This window comes from Magallana gigas, chromosome 6 (genome assembly GCF_963853765.1).
Source record: "Magallana gigas chromosome 6, xbMagGiga1.1, whole genome shotgun sequence".
Lineage (NCBI taxonomy): Eukaryota > Metazoa > Mollusca > Bivalvia > Ostreida > Ostreidae > Magallana > Magallana gigas.
Window position 1 is genome coordinate 6,056,755 of NC_088858.1, and position 20,682 is coordinate 6,077,436.

A 20,682-nucleotide genomic window follows, 5' to 3' on the forward strand; every position below is an offset into this window, starting at 1 on the left:
GAACCCCCCCTTTCTCTGGGACATATGAATTTTTTTGAAAACTTGAATGCCTATTTAAAGGCAATTTTTCCCATTTATACCATAAATACTTTAATTATTTCAAATAAATGCTTTTAAAATCGCTCATTTAAAGAATTTCTTATGCGGGTTATGCTATTTTTCTGGAATGCTAGCTACCTTAATACCTGAATCACAAACGAAGCCTCCCCCCCCCCCCCCAAGAATCGGAAATTACGTTACTAAAATACCGTGTAAGGGGTGTATATGTAAACCATTATGTAAATGCACAACTTTTCACAACTTTCTTGAATATGATCGCATCTGTACTAGTGCCGGGTGATGTTGCGCACCCATTACAGAGGTCACATCAAGTTCCCTGGGACGACTATTGCTTGTACCATTGTATTACACATGTACAATCTATTCAGCAGATAAAGTATCCCCAGTTTTTGTCATATCCTATCATTTAGACCTTTATTTAAGAAGGCAATCAATAGAAGTCAAAATCGATAAATAGTTCAGAATTTAAACATCAAAGACATAAAAAAAATTACAAAAAAATTCATATTTATAATAGCTTGTCGTAATAAGTCTGAATCATTTGTTTTTTGTTTTTAGGGTTTCTTTCTATTAAGCATAGACGCACTTTCTCATTGCTGGAGACTTGTGTTTTTTTCTAAGGCTAGAAATTGTGCAAATCTTCCTTACCTAACCCATAACGCTTAAAATGCAGTGCACTCTGATATTAAGATAGGTATGAAATACATGTAGATATTGACGAGATAACTGTTAATTAAATTTACGCATGGAAAACGTTCAAAAGGCCTTGTTTGTTGAAAAATAATGAATTTTGCACGTATTGATTATCATTAATTGGAACCCCCCCTTTTCCAAATTGCTGGATCCGCCTCTGTAGGTGTACAACTTTTCAGGTTAAGTATATGTTTCAAATATTTTAAATGGACACGTTCAATAATCTCAATATTTTCATAACCCCAAACTTCGCATGCATACAATAAAACTGGTACAACAATTTTATCAAATAAATCTAATTGACACTCAATAGGTAAATTAAAAGTTCTTATCTTCCTTATAACTCCATACATTGATTTCTGTGCTTGCTCACATAGCCGTTTTTTTTGCTTTGAAAAATGAACCTGTTCTTGAGAAAATTACACCAAGATAATTAAATTCCTTAACTATTTCAATAGGTAAACCATTATATGAAAAGACATATTTGGGTTGACGACCTTTAGAAAATACAACAATTTTTGTTTTACAAATATTAACAGTAAGTTTCCACGTATCACAGTATCTATAGAATTCATTAAGGGCAAACTGTAAGTCGTTTGCAGACTCAGCTAAAATAACAGTATCGTCTGCATAAAACAGGATAAACATTTTTAAATATAAAAACAGTTCCTTTTCAATTCCCTCAGTAATTGTAGACAGTCCAGTTATGTTTTTATCTAACAAATAATCTTCTAGATCATTTATATACAAGGAAAACAAGAATGGAGATAAACTTTCTCCTTGTCGTACACCGACATTACAAGTAAAAAGATCAGATGAAAAACCATTAATACATATTTTTGATTTTATACCTTTGTACATGTTTTTTATGTATGTAAAACATTTACCATTTATTCCACTTTTAAGAAGTTTGTACCAGAGCCCATCCCTCCATACTGTATTACAACAGAGATCATTTTTTGAAGATGCTGGAGAAATACATGTTTTGTGAATTAAAAATCTATCCTATATATGAGGCAAAAAATAATTTTAATGAATATTATTTACTGGTATTTTCTTAACTGGGTTTCACTGCAAATTCAAAATACGCAAAATAAATTTTCTGTGTTTACCCTAGATGTCAGCATGCAGTGATGGTTCAATACTGAACAATAAGAAGACTTAATATAAAAAGTGGCACTATTGACTTCTTGTATTGTACCATGCAAACAAAATAATAGTTTTCTGAACATATACAGCAACACAAGTTGTAATTGCACACTGGTAGTCATAGAAATAATAAAATTTTAAATGATTGCAAATGCATTAATAACAATGGTAAAATAAGGTATCTAACAGTATTTTTAATATATATTTGCATTTCACGTGAAAAAAAACGTCGTTTACGCAAAATCTCCCCCTTAGCCAAGTTGGTAAGGGGGAGATTCTCCCACATAGCAGCTTTGAAAGGTTAACAGGTATGCACTTGTAATTATTATTACCACATTATACATGTTTTGAATGGACATAGCTCTTTTAAAGCCAACATGAAGAAAGTGAGCGCACAAGATTGTAAGTTTGCAGGAATCCTCGACACGAATCAATTGGGATTTAAATGTCTATAACCTCGAAAGGCTATGTACAGGTTTCAACAAAAATATATTATGTTGAGAGTGGAAGTACATGGCTATTCCGGTTATTAAAAAACTCACAAAGCTTTCAAAAAATGGCAATGAGAGGTAAACCGATAACTAGTTGGAAATGTTAATGAAAACATTATTTAATGAAGTTATATTGTGTTATCCTAAAAAACTAGTAATAAGAAAAGAATTTTTTTTATAGTGTTCATACAGCAGATCTAGAAATCAATAAAAACAAATTAAAATATACCGGTATATTATAATTCAACATCATGTTATAATAACATACATTTAAAACAAAAAAGTTTAATTTTTTTTTTAAAAGACCACCAGTTGGATTTGAACCCAAAACACTGAATGTATGTATTCACTAAATCCAGGACGAAACCACTGAGCCACGGAGACTTGTCAATATATGCTCTATAAAGTACTGTTTGAAACACCACTGTCATATCAATGGACTTTGTTTTTTATCCTTCAAAAAATAATTTGAAAAGTACATAATTAGTCATCTCTGGGTCATCTCTCCATCTTTTTTTAAAATGCGACATTTTTAATGTTGAAATATGTTACCTTTACACGTTTCAAATTTGTGGAGAGAAGACCCAGAGACAACAAAATCATTTAAAAACAGTTGTAAATAAGTAGGATTTTGCATGAATTGCGTCGTGTTGCTATATTTAGACCCATATTATAATAAAACCTTTTGCATTTCAAATATTTTTCCACTCATTCCACATCCAATAGAAACCAAATAACGGTTATAATTCGAAAAATATTCAAAATTAATTGATGAAATTTTCACTCTCCTTGTGCGCCCAGATTCCTGCCGAATCTACATCTTAAGCGCCCACATTCTTTATATGGCCTTCATGATTTTTTTATATCGTTCATCATCTACTTTGAATTCTGAATAAGTACTGTGTTTGCATTATGAGCCATTTCCTATTTTTTGCTCAAATACACAGAAGAACATTTAATTCTGTGTGCCTTAATTTTGAGTTTCATCTCTTCTGAATCTCATTTGAAATAAGCTCTCAGTCTTTAAGCTGAACACTTTTTGTACAAATATGCATTTGTCTCTTATCCCTATGACATTTTTTCAAGCCAGGAGAGTACTTAAAATCCAAAGACCACAAAAGAAATTGTACATGTCGGCCACAAATTTCAGGTGTAACAAAATTGAAGGTGTACCTGTCTGATGGTGCTTTTTTACTAGTGATGTTAAGCTGTAAATAACCAAAATTACCAATCAACAAGAACAACAATAAAATTGATAATATGGCAGTAATCAGATTTGTAAGAGGAATAATGAATTTATGTCGGCTTTATCCCAGGGATTTTTACAAATCTGTCATTCAGAGACATCATCTCTATCACATAACAGGATAGCAAACAATTTACTTTGTACTTAGATCCTGAAAATGTTAACTACCGGTATATGCTCTCTAAAAGCCTCTGCTACATTCCATTCACCCATATTCAATAAGAGAAAACTTAAATATTATAGCAGCTCTTTATTTTTTGTTGATCTTTATATATTTAACAACATTCATCACAATTTAAAAAAAAATGATGCAGGAATAAACAATGTGGACATACATAACAACAAAATGACCATGATGATGAGAGTTCTGGAGAAGTCATGAACAGCAATGTGTATACATACATAGTTCTATATGTACAACCTTCTTTAACATACTTAACTAATCAAGCCAGATAAAACCATCAAAGAACTAGAATAAAGTCAGTCAAATGACCATTGAATCTATGATATGGAAAGTACATGTATAAAAGTCTACAGTTTTAAAAAAGAGAAAATGGTGTTTAAAATAGATCATTTCTTCTCAAACAACAGTCATTTTTCTGAAAAACGTTCAACAGGATTGCACTGTGGTGGCTTGTGTTTACAAGACTCTGGTGTCATCATATAATCTGGTTTCAATCATCTTCACTGAAGGTCTTCTTTTTTCCTTTGAAATCTTGTACAGCTCCCTTTGCAGCTACAAAGAATGACAAAATTTAAATGACATTTACAGAATTGTCAACTCTTTGAATAGTCTTCTACATGCAAGCTTACAGCCCAAATTTAATTTTTTCAGTCACAGGGTTGTCTCTAAAAATTGAAGTAGAAGGGAGAAATAAAAAAGTAGAAGGGGTTCTGGGGGTCTAGCTTATAGCTAGATTGTGTTTGAAATGCAATAATAGCTGGGTAATTACGTCACTTTAGGCGGGGAAATTCCCCGTCTCCCGGGTCTTAGAGACAACCCTGCAGTCAGCTGATTGAAGAAATCACATTAAACCCCTCTATTAAATTCTGGAGGTTTTTTTTACATTGATTTTCAATGAAAACAATCATCTGATTATGTTTTTGGCAGAGGGTGTGTATTGGATTAAACGAACAAGAATCATATATGATATATATATAATATATAATATAATGATCTTAAACAATATTTCAGCTTAATATCAACGACAAGCATTTATTCATTCTGTGCGTTCAAAAGATCTTGATATTTAACCGCGCAACTAGCCTAAATGACAAGAACTTGAATGCAGCCTTGGATTTAGTACATGAATTGAGGTGCTATTTACCTGGGCTCTTGGTGAATCCTCCGCCTCCTCGTCCTCCTCCAAATCCTCCTCGTCCCCTGCCTCCACCTCGACCTCCTCCAAATCCACGCCCGCCTCCACGACCTCCTCTACCGCCACGGAAACCACCTCCTCGACCACCACCGCCTCCTCGACCACCACCGCCACCACCTATGACGAATCATTTTACATGTACCAAACGTTACTTTTCTTCCGTTGAGTGACAATGAAAAAAGATTTGCGTTTGAAAAATTAAAAATTAGAGATTATAAAATGTCTATATGCCATACCTGATCTCTCCTCGGCAAAGTCAAGGAAGACCTGACGTCCATCAACCTCCTGTCCTTTCATGGAGTTAAAAGCATCTTTGGCGGATTCCACCGAGTCAAATTCCACAAATCCAAATCTACAAATACAATTCAGCACATATTTAATCACATAAAAAGCACGTATTTGTTATATATTTAACACAAGTATAGACAATACAATCTTCAGTCTGTTGGTAGCTCACCCTCTTGATCTTCCAGGATTGTCCCTCTCCATGGCAACTCGGGCAGATGAACAGCCATCGAATGCATCAGCCAAACTGTCATTTGTGGTGTTGTAGCTAAGATTTTTCACAAAAAGGATCTTTGAAGGGTCTACAAAGGAAAAACCTTTCTTGTAGAGGAATACCTTTTTTGTAGAGGAATATCAGAGAACAATACTTTCTGTTACAGTACAAGTATCAACATTCAGTAATGATAGAGAACGATGTTAACGGTCCTAGTCCTCACCACTTTTGCCTCCTCTTCCACCTCCACCTCCACCTCCTCTGCCCCCGCCTCCTCTTCCTCCTCTCTGGTTCCTGTCATTAGCCGGCTTTTTGTTGGCCAAGTCAAGGAACAACTCCTGTCCTTCAAGCTCCTCCCCCTGTTTGGTCTCCAGGTATTTCTTGACTTTCTTGGGATCATCAAACTCCAGGTATGCAAACCTTTAGTTATAAACAATAGATAATCTTGGCATGTTAAAATCATAATGCCCCCTATAAAAGACAATGACTTCTTAATTCTCTAAAGCATTTAATACAAAACGAGTTACAAAATGCGAACAAGTATGTTTTATATACTGAAGATGTAGAAAGGGAGATATAAATTGAAACACTCTCAATACATCATTTAATTATTGATAAAGTCTGTACCCTTTAGGAGATCCATCATGCTTCGTGGGCATGCGGATTTCCGTGGATCCTGGAAACATATCTGATAACATATCTTTGTCTACACTGCTCGCAATGTTTTTGACAAACAAGGTAGAGCCGTCTTGATCTCCACTTCCATTCTCCGCCTTTTCCTTTTTATCTGCAAGATAAAAATCTCCTTAATTCACTTACTTAAGATCAACACTACATCGTTTTACACCTTTTAAATTGTGCTATTGTTCATACAGTTCTATAATGTACAGTTTCTACAATGTGTACAGTTACCTTCCTTTGAGGTACATGGACCTCGACACTGTGAATTCACTTAAATTGTTCACCTTACTCGAGGTCAACTACTATTACACCTTTACCTTTCTTCGCCTTTTGTTTTTGGACTGGTTTCTCTTCTTCTTCTTCCTCCTCCTCTGTAAAAATACATTCGCTACATTTGAAGTCATTTTAATGACTTTGCACAAAAAATACCATTTAAGCTTCCTCTTCTGAATTTAGCATTGGAGATGCTATAAAAAACCTAACACCACCTGCTACACAAATAATATCACAAAAGCTAGAAAGTTAAATGAAGCAACACAAATACATTTTGAGGAAGCATGAACATCTTGCAATTTAAAACAAACCAGACAACATCAAGACTTAAGAAAATAACCAACAATCATAATGATGCTTTAATTTGGAGCATGGAGAAAATGGAGCAGAATTTTCCTCGAGGAGAAACTCAAACGATTTTATTTGTTTGGCAATATTTCCCAGCTATTTCCACACTCACTCTATTACAAATTCTAATTTTTAAGCATAAAGAAAATAGTTTTAAAAATTGAAGACTTCAGCTGGACACAAAGAGATATACTGGGTAGAGGTAATTTTAGATAAACTCCAAATACCTTCACTACTTTCTTCATCATCATCCTCATCATCCTCTTCATCATCTGATTCTTCTTTCTTGGCCTGTTTCACAGCCTTGGCTTTAGCTTTTGGGGCTGGAGCTTCCTCTTCATCTTCATCATCTGTAAAAAATATATATACTTACATATAAACTTATATTCATCCAACTGTCAAAGATTAAATTGAAGCAAATATTTTTTCCTCAACTCTAATATCAAACATTAACATTGTATCACTCTTCCAAATGACCCAAGCACTTGTGGCACAAGTAATGTGAAGCTACACCAAATAATAATGAAATGCTAAACACAATATTAACGAAATTTTCCATTTTCTGATTATTAAAAAAATTGGCACAGTATAAAACAGGAAATAAAATAGGATGGTTGTTTATTTGCTTAAACTTGATTATCAATGATTCATGGCCTAGTTGAAGCATTTGGATGCATTTCTTTATTTTTAAGGCTGTATGCTTGGTTAAATACCTTCTTCATCGTCATCGTCATCATCACTACTTTCCTCTTTTGCTGCTGCTTTTGTGACTTTTGCCTTTTTACTTGGGGCTGGTTTTGCAACTTCTATAATTCATCAACAATAAAAAATTTACATTCACAACAGGACAGAGTAAAAACATTTCATTTTACAGAAACTTTTACTTAAATGTTCTTTAAATACAAACCTAAGGCCTATAGTTGCTCATAATAAACACTTCCTTTATTATTTGAAATAGGTATACCCAAATTTTTTGTTCTTATAAAGGATCCCAAATTTTTTTACAATAGAGGGATCAGGCCACATAAAATTAATGTTTAGATTTTCATCCCTGACCGCCCCTCTGAAAATGGCCTGCCCCACTGTATCTTATTTAATTTTGAAAAAAATTTGGATTACTGTTTGATTCCAGTCATGTTTGTTATCATAAGGATACAAATGTCTTCATGCATTAACAGTTAAGTCGAATATAAATGGAAGTTGAAGATTACAAATGGGTTTGTGTACTCATAAAAGCATCAACAATTTAAAGAATAGAACAGTTGTTATTTCCAGACCATGTTTAAAAAAATTAGGAGGGCAAATGAGGTTCACCTTCTTCGTCGTCGTCATCATCATCGTCGTCATCATCTTCATCACTGTCTTCAACTTCTGCAGCCTTTCTCTTTTGTGGTGAGGCCTTTCCATTTACCTGTTCCATCTACAAAGAAGACCCAATTTAGCAAATGTGCATAGATAATATTTTTTTTAATAAAAACATGTTGAACTGTTCTTTACCATCAAAGCTTACCTCCACATCATCATCATCGTCATCATCATCAGACTCTTCCTCAGATGATTCTTCTACTGGTGCTGGTTTGGGGGCCTTTTTCGATTTCTGAGCTGGTGCCTTTCCCTTTAAGAAGAAATAAATGAAAAAAGTAGGTTTGGGGGTTTTTTTTTCGTAATTAAAACCTGTTTTAAAATTGCTTCATTTAATGAGCTTTTCATCAAAGTCATATCATTAATGTAATCTTACATTCCAGACCTCACCCCAACAAAGTCATCTGGACTTTGAATTCCTTAACTTTGATAGGAAAAGAGGCCCAAAATTGCTATAGATTATAAGAAATCTTTTTTTCTCACTTGAGAATTGATCAACTGAACAATAAGCATATCAAGACTGAAAATCTTTATGACTTTGCATTAGTTTTTATCCACCATTTAAAGGAAATCAATCAAATAATATGACAGGCCTGAAAACATACTTTCAAATAACATTAAAAATTATACTTCCTAAGACTTGAAGGAATCCCCTTTTCCCCTTTAAAGTCCATTGAACAAGAACTTTGACCCTGTGCATTATTCTTTACCACAGAATCAGTTCAAGACAAGTGTAGGAATCATTTAAATATTATATAATCAGGTCTGTCACAATTAATATCACAGATTTCACCCAGTTCTGGGATATCTCTAAGACTTTGCCGAGGTGAGTCTAATCAAAGGCATTAACACTTGTACATTGACAAACATAGTTTCATCTTCATAAAACAATTTGACTTACTGATTTACTATTTGGCAGAAACCACAGGCTTTTTCACCAGCATATGAGATTAAACCAACTGGTTGCCATATGAGATGCTAAGCCAATCCCATGCCAACAGGGATTTTAGTTATGCCTGCCCCATATCCCATACCAACTGGGACAGTATGTCCTTTGCTAACAAGGACATTTTCCCATACCAACAGGGATTTACACTGCATTAAATAGTATTCCCACTCTCTTACCGATAGGAATCATACCAGATTCCCTTGTTCAACCCATGAAGGGAATACATTTTTTTTAAATTTGGGAGTAACCCCATGCCAATTGGGATTCTCCGAATTTGTCCCGTACCGACTGGGATTTCACACAGAGTAACTCTCCCTTTCCAGCAGGGACTTAAAAAGATTCAAATTTGGGACAGAATATCATGTAACCGATAAGACAATAAGCAATGACCAGTGGCAAACAGGCATCCTCTGGACAGACCACTGGGCTTGCTGAAATATCAGTGGATAAAAAGTATAAGTCTTGTACTAGATATATAAATTAATTAACAATTTAGTTTTGCAATTATCAGGCACGCAGCATTTTTTCTTGCAACAAAAATTAAATTCACACTTAGGAAATAAAACCTTGCAATTAAATTTAAACATTGAAATAAAAGTTTAAGGTACCCCCACCCACCACGATTTATGATTTTGAAGATTTTTTTCTTGCTTGTCAAATATCAGACAAGTCTGCCCCTTTCACAAAAAAAGATGCTTCGTGTCTGATCAACGAATTCTTTTCATTTATGGTTTAAAGAATAACTTTATTAAGTTTAATGCAAACATAGACGAACCACGTGTTCTTTTACATGAACAAAGACCGACCACGTGGTTCACGGATTATACAATACATCACCAAACACCACACATGATTTAAACGAGTACACCTGAATTAAATGTGTGATTTAATAAATTTATAAAAACCTTTTGTGTAATAATTTTAATTAAAATAAAAAAAAAAAATTAGGAAGTTAAAAATCGGTATCAAGAAAAATCTGAAAATACGACTCCAATTTACCACTCAAAAAATTATCAGAACGATTACACTGAAGCGACGTTTCCACTATATATGCATAAAAATTTAAAAAATAATGCGTATTTCATTTAATTAACATACCTTTTTCGGTTTTACTTGTTTCTGTGGCATTTTGTTTGTAAATTTTCAAGAGCTGCGTTATGTCCTGCTTCTCTGTCCACCTCGTGTTAATAAAAGGAAGTAAGCTTTGTCACGTGTCTTTAGTTTCGTACTATTTGTTTCATTAACTTGTTCTCTGAATGGGTTAAATGCTCGTATCGGTGTTTGTATATACTATTATATTGATATTCAAAGTCTCTTTCTCTCTTTTTAAAATAAAAAAAAAATCTATGATACCACATTTACACATCCTGAGTTTTAACAGAATAACCCCATTCCATTCTAAAAAAAACAAAAACAATAAAACTTCATAAGTATTAAATCAAGGATAATAGAGCTCACCAAGACTAGACAACTGTCTTTATCTTATTTATATTATATGAAAATCTTTTATGACCCTAATATGGTACACACAATCAGAGACATACCGTTAAATAATGTTAAATATTTGTCTCATGCAACATGAATAAATATTCCATCATATGATATTAAATCATGTATTAATATGATATTGTATATGATCATGTAATTTTGTATCTTATAATATTGTATCATATCAAATCATACATGAAAACACTAATTGCATCCTATGATACATATATAATAGATACAATGTTGATTTATATATATGATCATATTGCATGGTGCAATATTGTATCATATCATAGAATATCATTATACACTATTGCCCCAACTGATACATTAAGAATAATACATGGCAAAATCTTTATCACAACCCATATCAACCGGAGACTCCAATTTCAGCCAGAGGGCCAAAGGCTGATATTGGTTGAGGGTTGATATGGGATGTGATACAGATTTTGACATGTATTGTTTGTATTATAAATTTAATTTCCATTTTCACTTGACAAAGAAAAACTTACAAGTACTTTATCCTTATCTCAAAACTACTAAAATGTTCAAATCATGATGTCATAGTTTCAACTTCAGATATGCAGATAATAAGAGAATAAGATCCGAGGTAATCCAAATAAAAAGTGCAAAGGTGTTCCGGAAAGGTGTAATAAAGGGTGATGATACGGAGGATGTGCTAAAGGCACATGCCTCTGTCCATATCAGGGGTGCAAAAACTCTGTATTCTATAACAAGTATATTATAAGAAAGTTTATCATATGATTCAATACGATGCAATATCTAGGAATATGAGTCATGATGTATCATATACATTGTATATTAACAACCAGTTTGAGCAAGGAGAGACAAAGTATGAACAGAATTTTCTTCTATTTGTAGTCAGTTCCAAGACCTGAACATAATTTCAGCTATTTTAATATCTTTAACCTGACAATTGTGCAAGTATCTGGATAATTTATCTTTATCTGGAGCAAGTGTAGGTTAATGGTTAAGATGGTTATGTAGACGACAGTTTAAAAATGCTCAATAGTACATCTTTTCATAAAATTCACCCAGTAGCAAAAGCAATCACACTGCAGCATATCAAGACTTGATTTAAAGTCCAAGTAAATCTCCAGTATTTTTATATTAATTAGGCAAAAATTTATTGTTATTTATACAATAGACAGCTTTGCATACATGGCTCATGAGTAGCTTGCCAATACTCTGTTTACCTTTGTCATTTGTGCTCTTCAGGCTAGCTTGAGCACAATTGCATTATCAAGACAAAGGGCTTTGCATGCCAATACACATTCCATTTCTCAAATATTGCTGTATTTAAAATTTAGGAAAACATACCATGAATACCATTTCTCAAATATTGCTGCATTTAAAATTTAGGAAAACATACCATGAATACTGAATCAAACTACACATCCCTCTTGCAACACCAATACAAAAAGATAATACCAGTTGGATTACCGGTAAGCAACATTTTTAAAAAGGGGACATTGAAAATAAAAAAAAACAACCAATTTCATGTTCATATAAATACTTTTTTAATTTCATACTGTATATGGGTACCTACACTTTATATATATACATGTATCAATAAATACTATTCAAAATCCTCTACACAAATCTAATTACAGGGACTGAGTACAATAGAAATTTAGCGAACTAGTATTCTTGTCTGAACAGTCACACTGTACAATACAGAAGTCTCATTCCAGTATGATTGCGTCTCTGGAGTTCTCTCCCTTATTCTCTAGGTCAACCACCTTAGTTTGGTCCTCTGCTGGATTGAGCTGTATTCGCCTTGGTGTTGTATTGGAGACATCATTCAGCGCCTGTTTACTTTGGTTTGTCTTGGTTTCTGATGATGGCTGACTGGGCATCAACACTAACCGTTTTCCCTCCCTCTGTGAAGATCCCGACGACACCATCTTCCACTGATGAGGCCTGGAGGGGGAGAAGAAGTTCAGTTTCGCTTGATCAGATTTTGGCTCCTCCTTCTGAACTGTTACCACTGGTTGCGGGGATTCTGTGGCTTTGGCAGCCAGTTCCTCGGCTTGCTTCTGCTTGGTAGCCACCGCTGTTGCATTAGCCGCAGCAAACTGAGCCTGTATGGTGGAGGGGGACATAGGCTTGGCAAACTGCGTGATGGAAACAGTGGGGGTCTTGCGGCCACTGTTAACTGGCTCCTCTGGTTTAGGTTTAACTGGAGTCTTCCTTGGTTGAGTGATGAATTCCCAAGCACTTGGTACAGGTAGTTCCTTCAGGCTGTATTGCTCCAGCACAGAATCATTCACATACCAACAGATTTTTTTATAGGTGTCTCTCTTCTCTCGGGTGGCTATGGAGGTAATTTTTATTTCCAGCTGCCTTTTTGAAATACTGAAATCTACTTCAGCTACAGTCGCAGAGCTTGGCTTCACATCAGAGCCATCTTTCAAATCTCCTTCATTCATAGGTTTAATATCTGTTTTAGCTGTTTGCTCATCAATTTCCATTTTTTCTTCAGAGTCCTGATCAGTTTCTGATTGTTTGCCTGATGTTTTGTGCTTCCAATAGAGTCTAAATTCTTTCACTAGTTTTTTTATGCCTGCCAAATTTCCATGAACAAGTCGTATAAGATCTGGCATGGCTGAAAATAAATCAGGAAATTTATTTATAAAGTTTGATAGTTTTAAATTCAAAATTACATGTACAAAAGAGATAATTTCCCCATATACAATGTTTTTCTAGCATAAAGTTTGGGAAAAGGAATTTTTCTATTCTACTGTTTTGTAAAATTTTCAAGTTAATATAATGGAAAGAAGCTAATTGCAAATTGAGTTAAGCAAAACTTAAGTTGGACATGGACTGAAAAAAAATAATATAACATAATTTCTTACTATAGTTCCCTTATCATATGAACAATTATTCAATTTAGCAATGTAATTTGGTTCACTATCGCACATGGTACCCATCATATTTCTGTGGCTAGGACACTAACCTTCCTCAGGAACAGGTTTACACAGGGTTTTCTTTCCATCTTCCTTTTTATCTGATGGAGTGTTGTCTCCTTTTTTGGACTTTCCTCCAGTAAAACTAGTATTTATGGGCTCATCTGCCAGTGGAACAGCCTAAAATAAGATCAAGATGTTGTAATTCAAACATGATTGTAATGTACACTGGCCGTGCAATTTTTATAAACAGGTAAAAATTGTTTGTCTTCAATGTACTTCATAATGTGTGATTTTTGTACAATATAGCATTTACTGCAATTTAAAATTTCATTTTATTGTAATTATGAAATCAAACTCCATGTATCTAATCTCCGTGCTTAACAGTTCAACGTATTATGAAAATTAACAATCTGAAACATTAATCATAACATCAAAACCAAGTTGGGACATTTATATATCTTTTTTTTTAAATTGCCTAGAAGTAAACACCCCCCCTCCCCCAACCAAGTGACATAAAATCTGTAGCTAGAGTACTTTAGATTCCTTTTTATACCGGAAATGTACATCATCAATTCTGAAATCTGAAGATGTAAAAATACCAGCCTAGTGGTACAGTGCTCACTTCATGATAGGCTGGTCAATGGTTTGAATCATGGACACCATTCTCTCACCACAGGTCGTGCTACACAAGCTTTGCTTACACCTCTGTCTATGCCCGATGTACAAGATTCTTGTACAAACTTGAATGATGAGCAAAATCTATTTAAAATCATTGTATTTACTTCTTTTATCTAAAAATATGATTACATTACTAACATGTAACTCAATTCAAATCTTTAATACTTTTATTCATTTTTATTTCAAAGTTACTGGGATAACTATTTTGCGGATGTAAAAATGAAAATCTTTATATCACATGATCTACATGTAGTTTGACAGATTTCTGAAAGTTTTTGCAGTTTCTGCAAGCTCCCAATTCATTGATGGTTTTACACAAATCAGCACCAATGTCATCCCCAATGATAATTTTAAATTTGCCCACAAAGTCTTTGCCTGTTAATATCCTCCAAGCTGATTGTACAGGAAAAACGAATCAACGATGCAATGTGCTCGCAATGCTTGCTTTGATTATGACAGACTTTTCCCGGCGTTGAAAGAGGTGTAAGCAAAGCTTATGTAGCACTACCTCTGATAAGAGTATATATGGAAACAACAAATCTAAGTCTATAAAAAATAAATAGCAACAGTTCCATTTTCAAGGACCCAGCAGTCAAAAAGTTGTGGGTCTTTCAGGCAAGATTTTAAACAAATGAAATCCATGTACAATTATACTCTGTGTAAGGGCCCCATACATTAACAAAGAGAAAAAGCTACATGTACCTTGTAGATGGCCAGTTTTTCCTGAAGGTCCCTCTGCAGTTCCTGGACAGCGTGCTCCCAGAAGCAGCCAATGATGACCGCCAGAGCGGGCTGGGTCTGTCTCTTCAGCTCCATCTCCCACTGCTCAAGCTTCTTCCTACACCGCATCTTCAGGTCACTGGCATCCTACAGAAATACCCATAAGTAAAACACCTTCACCGCACATACTTTGCCTTTAAATTTGTCACACATTTAAGTATGAGGCATTTTCTGAGTTAATTTTTGTGGGATGTACTATGTCACACATGTTTTTCCTTGACCCACATACCTCTTCATCATCTTCACATCCCTCCCCCTCAGACAGGTAACCGTGGGGAACCATCCATCCGGCATCCTCTTCCTCGTCATCTTCATTGTTCTCTTCTTCCTCTCCCTTATAATGCACAAGACACAAACACATATCATACCAATCCACAAAACACAAATATATAAAACTGTAATAATCACTCAGTACCTCTGATGCGATTTTACACAGATATTAATTCCTCGCGTTTAATTAGGAATTTACAGCAATCACTCTGTACCTCTGATGCTGACAAGCTTTCTCCTGGTTCTTCTTCCTCCCACTCATCATCACTGTCCACTTCATAGTCAAACAAATCCTGTCAAACAACACCATTTACATCATAATTTTTTATTCTATATAATATATATATAATCTAGTATTTTGATATACACTAACATAAGTTGGTACACATGTTCCTGTGTATTGAAAAACAGAACTAAGTTAATAACAAAACACCGGAAACCCAAGCATACTAAGTTTCATTGTACAAGAAAAAAAATATGTTGCAAATTTCCCAATTTCATTAGGGTCTATGGCCCCTGTAACAACCAGTGGTGTAGGAACCCTAAAATGTGTAGACTAAATCTGTACATGTCTTATAAATCTTGTTGCTTATTTACAATCCGAGACTTACAGTATCCATTTTGAATGGATTTCTGGGGGAGAGTTTTTGGCTTCTTTTTCTCCAGGTTCCGTAGTACGGGGGTCGGTAGTTCATGTGAAACTGTAATAGTTTACAGTGGTACGTGATGCTCTTCACAGTCTCCGAGTCATGGACCAGAACCACTTCCTCTTCCTTCTTACGACTGAGAAAGGAAATACAATTAATTAATCAAATGGTATTCAATGTTGTTTTTAACTTATTATTTTTTATCTTAAAAAAAACCCATAATGTCATGATAAAAAGCACCTGATGTTTAAATTCAATCTTAAAGCTGCTTGTAAGCAAAGAATTTTGTGTTTTGCAGATTGTGATTACCTGTCAGGAGTGCCTCTCTGTTTCCTTGGTTGGACTTTTCCACTTTTCAGCTCTGATATATACAAATCTTTGGCGTTCTACAAAAAGTTTTGTTAAAAACGTAAATATTTTCATTATTTAGTAACAATGAATGTACATGGAATTTTTTAATGCTCTGAAGTTTAGTAAATTTTTTACTGATGAATTCATACAGTTTACTGACATACAGAAAATTCTTGCATTTTATTTCAGCAAAATGAAAACAGGATCTGTATAAAAACACAGCTTACTTGACTCTGAAGCCATTGATCTAATTTTTCCCTTGATTCAGAATTCAATTCTTTTCTTCTGGTTGCAGGGGCCAGTAACATGTCTTTCTTTACTTCGAATGGCATGAACATCCCGACCGGTTCCTTGCTGGTCTGTAGACAACACATACACAGTACTAAATAACACTACAAGTACTTGTAATCACTTTTCAAGTTTACACAATATAAAACATTTGCAAGCACTTGCTCAAACAAGATTATTAAATGTATTATTCTACATTGAAAGTAACAAAGATTTTCGAATTCACCAAATTAAACTGAGGAATTGAAGTACAATATTACCAACTCTTAGATCCATGAAATATTTGACCACAATAAACTGCTCTACCCCTTTTTTCCTTCTGAGCAGAATTCTACATTTAAAAAGTTTACCTTTGATGTTGGAGATGTCTTTGGTTTGATAAAAAAGCTTGTGAAAGATGCCTTCAACTTTTGTTCTTTATTTTTCTGAAACAAAATTTTCCTTTATGAAGACAAATCAGAAAATATATCTAAAAAAAACCACACAAAAACATGAAAGCATAACATCAGTATCCAAAATACTGCAAAATGTGTTTTAGAGGTACAAATCATGGCATTTTAACAACAATTGAATGGACATGATTTAACCTTAAAACTTAATCAAATACTGTTGATTCCTAATTTAATGCAAGTAATTCATTTCACATACCACAGTTTACCTTCAAATAGCAAGAATTCAAAATAGTGTTGTAGCAATTTTTCTGAATTATTTACTTAGGAATCTGCAGTTTTCACATAAAGCACTTCAAGGAAATAAACAAAATGTGTGCAAGAAATAGGTTACTTTGATTACATCTGTGTATACCATAGGTGCTGATTTCTTTACAGAATTACCTTCTCTTCTTCTTCTTTTTGCTTTTCTTCTTCTTTTAATCTCTTTTCTTCCTCCTTCTTCTTTTTTTCCTCTTGTTTAGCTCTGTATATATAGAATAATGATGAATTACAATATATGTACTTCAGAGAACAAGACCTATATCTGAAAACAAGATATACAGTGCTTTTATAAGTTTTAATACAATCACATAGTTGCAGTTTACCAATGTACATGTGATATCAATGAACACCCGATAAATTAACATTACTGACAGCTCTTACTCTAACATCTCCTGTTTCTTCTTTTTCTCTTCCTCCTTTTGAGCCAACTTTTCCTGTCTTTCTTTCTCTTTCTTAAGCTATAAAATAAAAAAAAAAAATTCAAAATATTTAGTTGCACTACTTGCAAGGGATTTATATGTCTTTAGATCTAAGCTTTAACTTGGTATAAGTAAATGATTAAGGAATCAATAAACAAAACTGATATTCATACATATAAATTTAGACTTTAATATTTTTAGGGTATCATACTTTTTCTTCTTGTTTCTGTTTTTCTTTTTCTGCTTTTGCCTCCTCTCGCTCCTTTCTTTGCTTTTCCTTTTCTCGTTCTTTTTCCAATCTCTCCTGTTCTTTTTTCTGGCGTTTCTCTTCCATTATTTTTTCTTTTTCTTCTTTTACTTTTTGTCTCAAAGCCTCTCTTTCTTTCCTTTTTGCATCAGACAACTGAAACATAATTCAGTGTTAAAATTTAAAATTCATAAAATATCATAATTAACAGTTCTATATTTGATTGATAATTGATTGAGATGTCTTCTTACTCTTCTAGGAGCTCGTTTTGCTGTACCCGGAGTACTGTCACTACAGCTAAGATCTGATGCAGACTTAGGGGTCTGCAACAGAGAGTCTGACATTTTAGAGGTACATAAAGGTGTTTTAGGTTGAGATCTGGGTGCCTTCTCTTTTGATGGTGTAGCATAGTCAGGGCTGGGAGAGGAACTTTCGGCTTCTTCCTGGATTTCCTCTTCATTGTCAGCCTCCTCTGCTGACTCAGAATCAACTTCCATAACATCTTCTTCTGGAACCTCCTTTTGATCTTCAGACTCTGTCGAGGAAACTTTGATTGTTGGCTTGGAGGGTGTGTTCTTTGGAATGTTCTCTTTCTCTGTATCCGATTCATCACTCTCTATGCAGATTGGAGATGGAGCTTGTTTGGTTTCAGTAGAATCCACACCATCGTTGGTTGATGATATTTCCTCCTGAAACGTCTTACAAACAAACCTCTCAAGAGTGTTACGAATCTTGCCCTTTCTTGTCTGGTGATCTGCCTCAGAACTAGAGCTGACCTCAGATTCATTCATTTCTGGAACCACTTTAGTCTGGGATTTTGGAGTTTTTGGAGGCTTTGCACTAGGTGATTCTCCATCTGACAGCTTTCGCTTCTTAGAACTTGGGGGTGTGTTGCCTAATCCTGTCTTTGGTTTAACATCAACAGGTTTAAATGGAAGTCGCCCTGAAAGATAAAATCTCCATTGTATGAATTACCACTGGATGTAGCTTTGAGTATTGTTAAAGTCCTGTGTACAGTTTGTGGAATTTTATTGTCAACCTTACCTTGCTTCATCTGCTTAAGGTCTAGTTGTTTCAATTTTTTAAGTGGTGGACTGCCTTCCAATTCCTTCAGTGTGTCACCTTAGTGTAAAAATTTATAAATAAAGTAAGACATATTATGAATTTCTAAATGAAACCCTTTCTATACAAGTACGGTGCTCTAAGTGCCAATAAACTGTCGATTACCCCACCCCACCCTCACCCCTAAGCAAGTTGATGAATTATGAAAATGACAAAGAACTTTATTTTATTTAAGATGTCGGGCGATACAGCCAATAAAATCTGAAACATAACATTCGTCAACTTGATTAATTTACATCGTGAAAATGCATTTAATCATAACTTAAAAAGTGGATGTATAATTATTGTAAACAAAAGCAACTTCATATTACCAGAGACATAATACTAAAGCAAATTAATTACAATATAATGCAGTAATTGCGAAAAATGTCAAGTCTGTGATCACTTACAATCTTGTATGATTGGCTCTGTGTTGATCTGAGCCATTTTATGCCTTGTGTACGTTGATATCAAAATACTGCGTTCTCGGTCGTCAGCTGGAAGTGTGAAGAATGGTTTCGTAGTTGGCGGGAGATGTAGCGCGCCTGTTACGGACAAAATATATTTCCTAATAATGTAACATTTTTAAAATTCTTATTTATTTTTATGAAATGATATAATACTATATTGTGGTTGTTTTAAATTATTATTATTTTCTAAAATTAATATTTATTCACATTGATTTTAAATTTTAAAAATCGGATAAAAACGAACTTGGTCAAAGCGCGACTACTCTTGCACATTCTTTTTATTAGCATTTTAACTCTTGTATGAGTGGGGTTTTTTTTTTATTCAAATTGTTGTTATGTTTAAACTCTCATACTTTATATAGGCTAAAAATCAGTAAAATAAATATAAAATTATTAAAATAAACAATATAAAGATTTCCTTTCCTAAAATTGTTCAACATATTTTTGGGGCAAATATTGTAAAATTTAACAACTCTAAGCCGGTGAAAGTTTTTATAAAAATGTATTTATATCAATATCAAAATCGACGGTGTCCCATTCCACATTAAGCCACCCATCACTTATTAAATAATTAAGAAAAGAATAAATTCATTGGTTGGGTCTTGATCATGTTGATAGTTGGGAAATCTGACAGTGTTTGATCCTCGTCAACCAATTTACTTTTAATAATGCCGGAACATTTTAATTAATTAATTAAAAAGGAGATATAATCGGACTAACTGATACCTTAAATGTTTTTATGGTCGTTGTTAATTTTGATTTTTTTATTGATAAAAGTATACACGATATTTAACAGTGCGTCTAGACATGTAAAGTCTCTGTCTGTAGTAGGAATTACTCTTCTTCTTTTTAGATTCACAGAGAATATCTTATGAACGCAGTCAGTGCTGTCAGTTGTTGTGTTGTCAAACTGTGCCTTCACTCATCGAAAGAGAAACACGTGTTTAGCATCCTATATGAATCAAAGATTATATATAATCATTCACTATATCATACACTATAGTAATTAAGACTCCACATATTTTACTTTTGAAATAGACCTGTTTAAAATATTGAAAGTATAATTATCAAAAACAAATATAGTAAGGATCAGCATTTTCTTGGTCGACATTTAAAATATGGAAAGGGAAAAAAACATCTGTAGTAACGTTGGGACAGCGTTTCCTT

The 20,682-nt window shown here is 33.9% G+C and overlaps 2 protein-coding genes across 5 annotated transcripts; both read right to left on the bottom strand.

Annotated features, from left to right (window-relative positions):
• Nucleotides 1-3,874: 3,874 nt before the first annotated feature.
• On the bottom strand, nucleotides 3,875-10,373 carry LOC105344085 (nucleolin). Of its 4 annotated transcripts, XM_020073630.3 has the most exons (13): nucleotides 10,229-10,334; nucleotides 9,083-9,561; nucleotides 8,330-8,434; nucleotides 8,134-8,239; nucleotides 7,533-7,625; nucleotides 7,047-7,169; nucleotides 6,516-6,569; nucleotides 6,145-6,304; nucleotides 5,741-5,937; nucleotides 5,476-5,605; nucleotides 5,255-5,370; nucleotides 4,968-5,135; nucleotides 3,875-4,375 (listed from the first exon to the last, which is right to left on the bottom strand). In XM_020073630.3, the coding sequence occupies exons 4-13, from the start codon at nucleotides 8,237-8,239 to the stop codon at nucleotides 4,314-4,316; spliced, it is 1,209 nt and encodes a 402-aa protein (XP_019929189.3). In that variant the 5' UTR covers nucleotides 8,330-8,434; nucleotides 9,083-9,561; nucleotides 10,229-10,334; the 3' UTR covers nucleotides 3,875-4,313. The 4 variants fall into 4 exon arrangements, with proteins under 4 accessions (XP_019929189.3, XP_065942720.1, XP_019929186.3 ...); XM_066086648.1 differs by lacking the exon at nucleotides 9,083-9,561 and having other exon boundaries at nucleotides 7,533-7,622; nucleotides 10,229-10,373; XM_020073627.3 differs by lacking the exon at nucleotides 9,083-9,561 and having other exon boundaries at nucleotides 10,229-10,373.
• Nucleotides 10,374-12,135: 1,762 nt separating this feature from the next.
• On the bottom strand, nucleotides 12,136-19,603 carry LOC105344093 (chromatin assembly factor 1 subunit A). The gene is made up of 15 exons (XM_020073623.3): nucleotides 19,456-19,603; nucleotides 18,989-19,066; nucleotides 18,196-18,887; nucleotides 17,909-18,100; nucleotides 17,660-17,736; nucleotides 17,399-17,480; nucleotides 16,916-16,990; nucleotides 16,505-16,636; nucleotides 16,236-16,312; nucleotides 15,891-16,062; nucleotides 15,495-15,572; nucleotides 15,239-15,343; nucleotides 14,932-15,096; nucleotides 13,599-13,728; nucleotides 12,136-13,247 (listed from the first exon to the last, which is right to left on the bottom strand). Exons 1-15 carry the CDS (start codon nucleotides 19,490-19,492, stop codon nucleotides 12,325-12,327), a joined length of 3,015 nt encoding a protein of 1,004 aa, XP_019929182.3. The 5' UTR covers nucleotides 19,493-19,603; the 3' UTR covers nucleotides 12,136-12,324.
• Nucleotides 19,604-20,682: the final 1,079 nt, after the last annotated feature.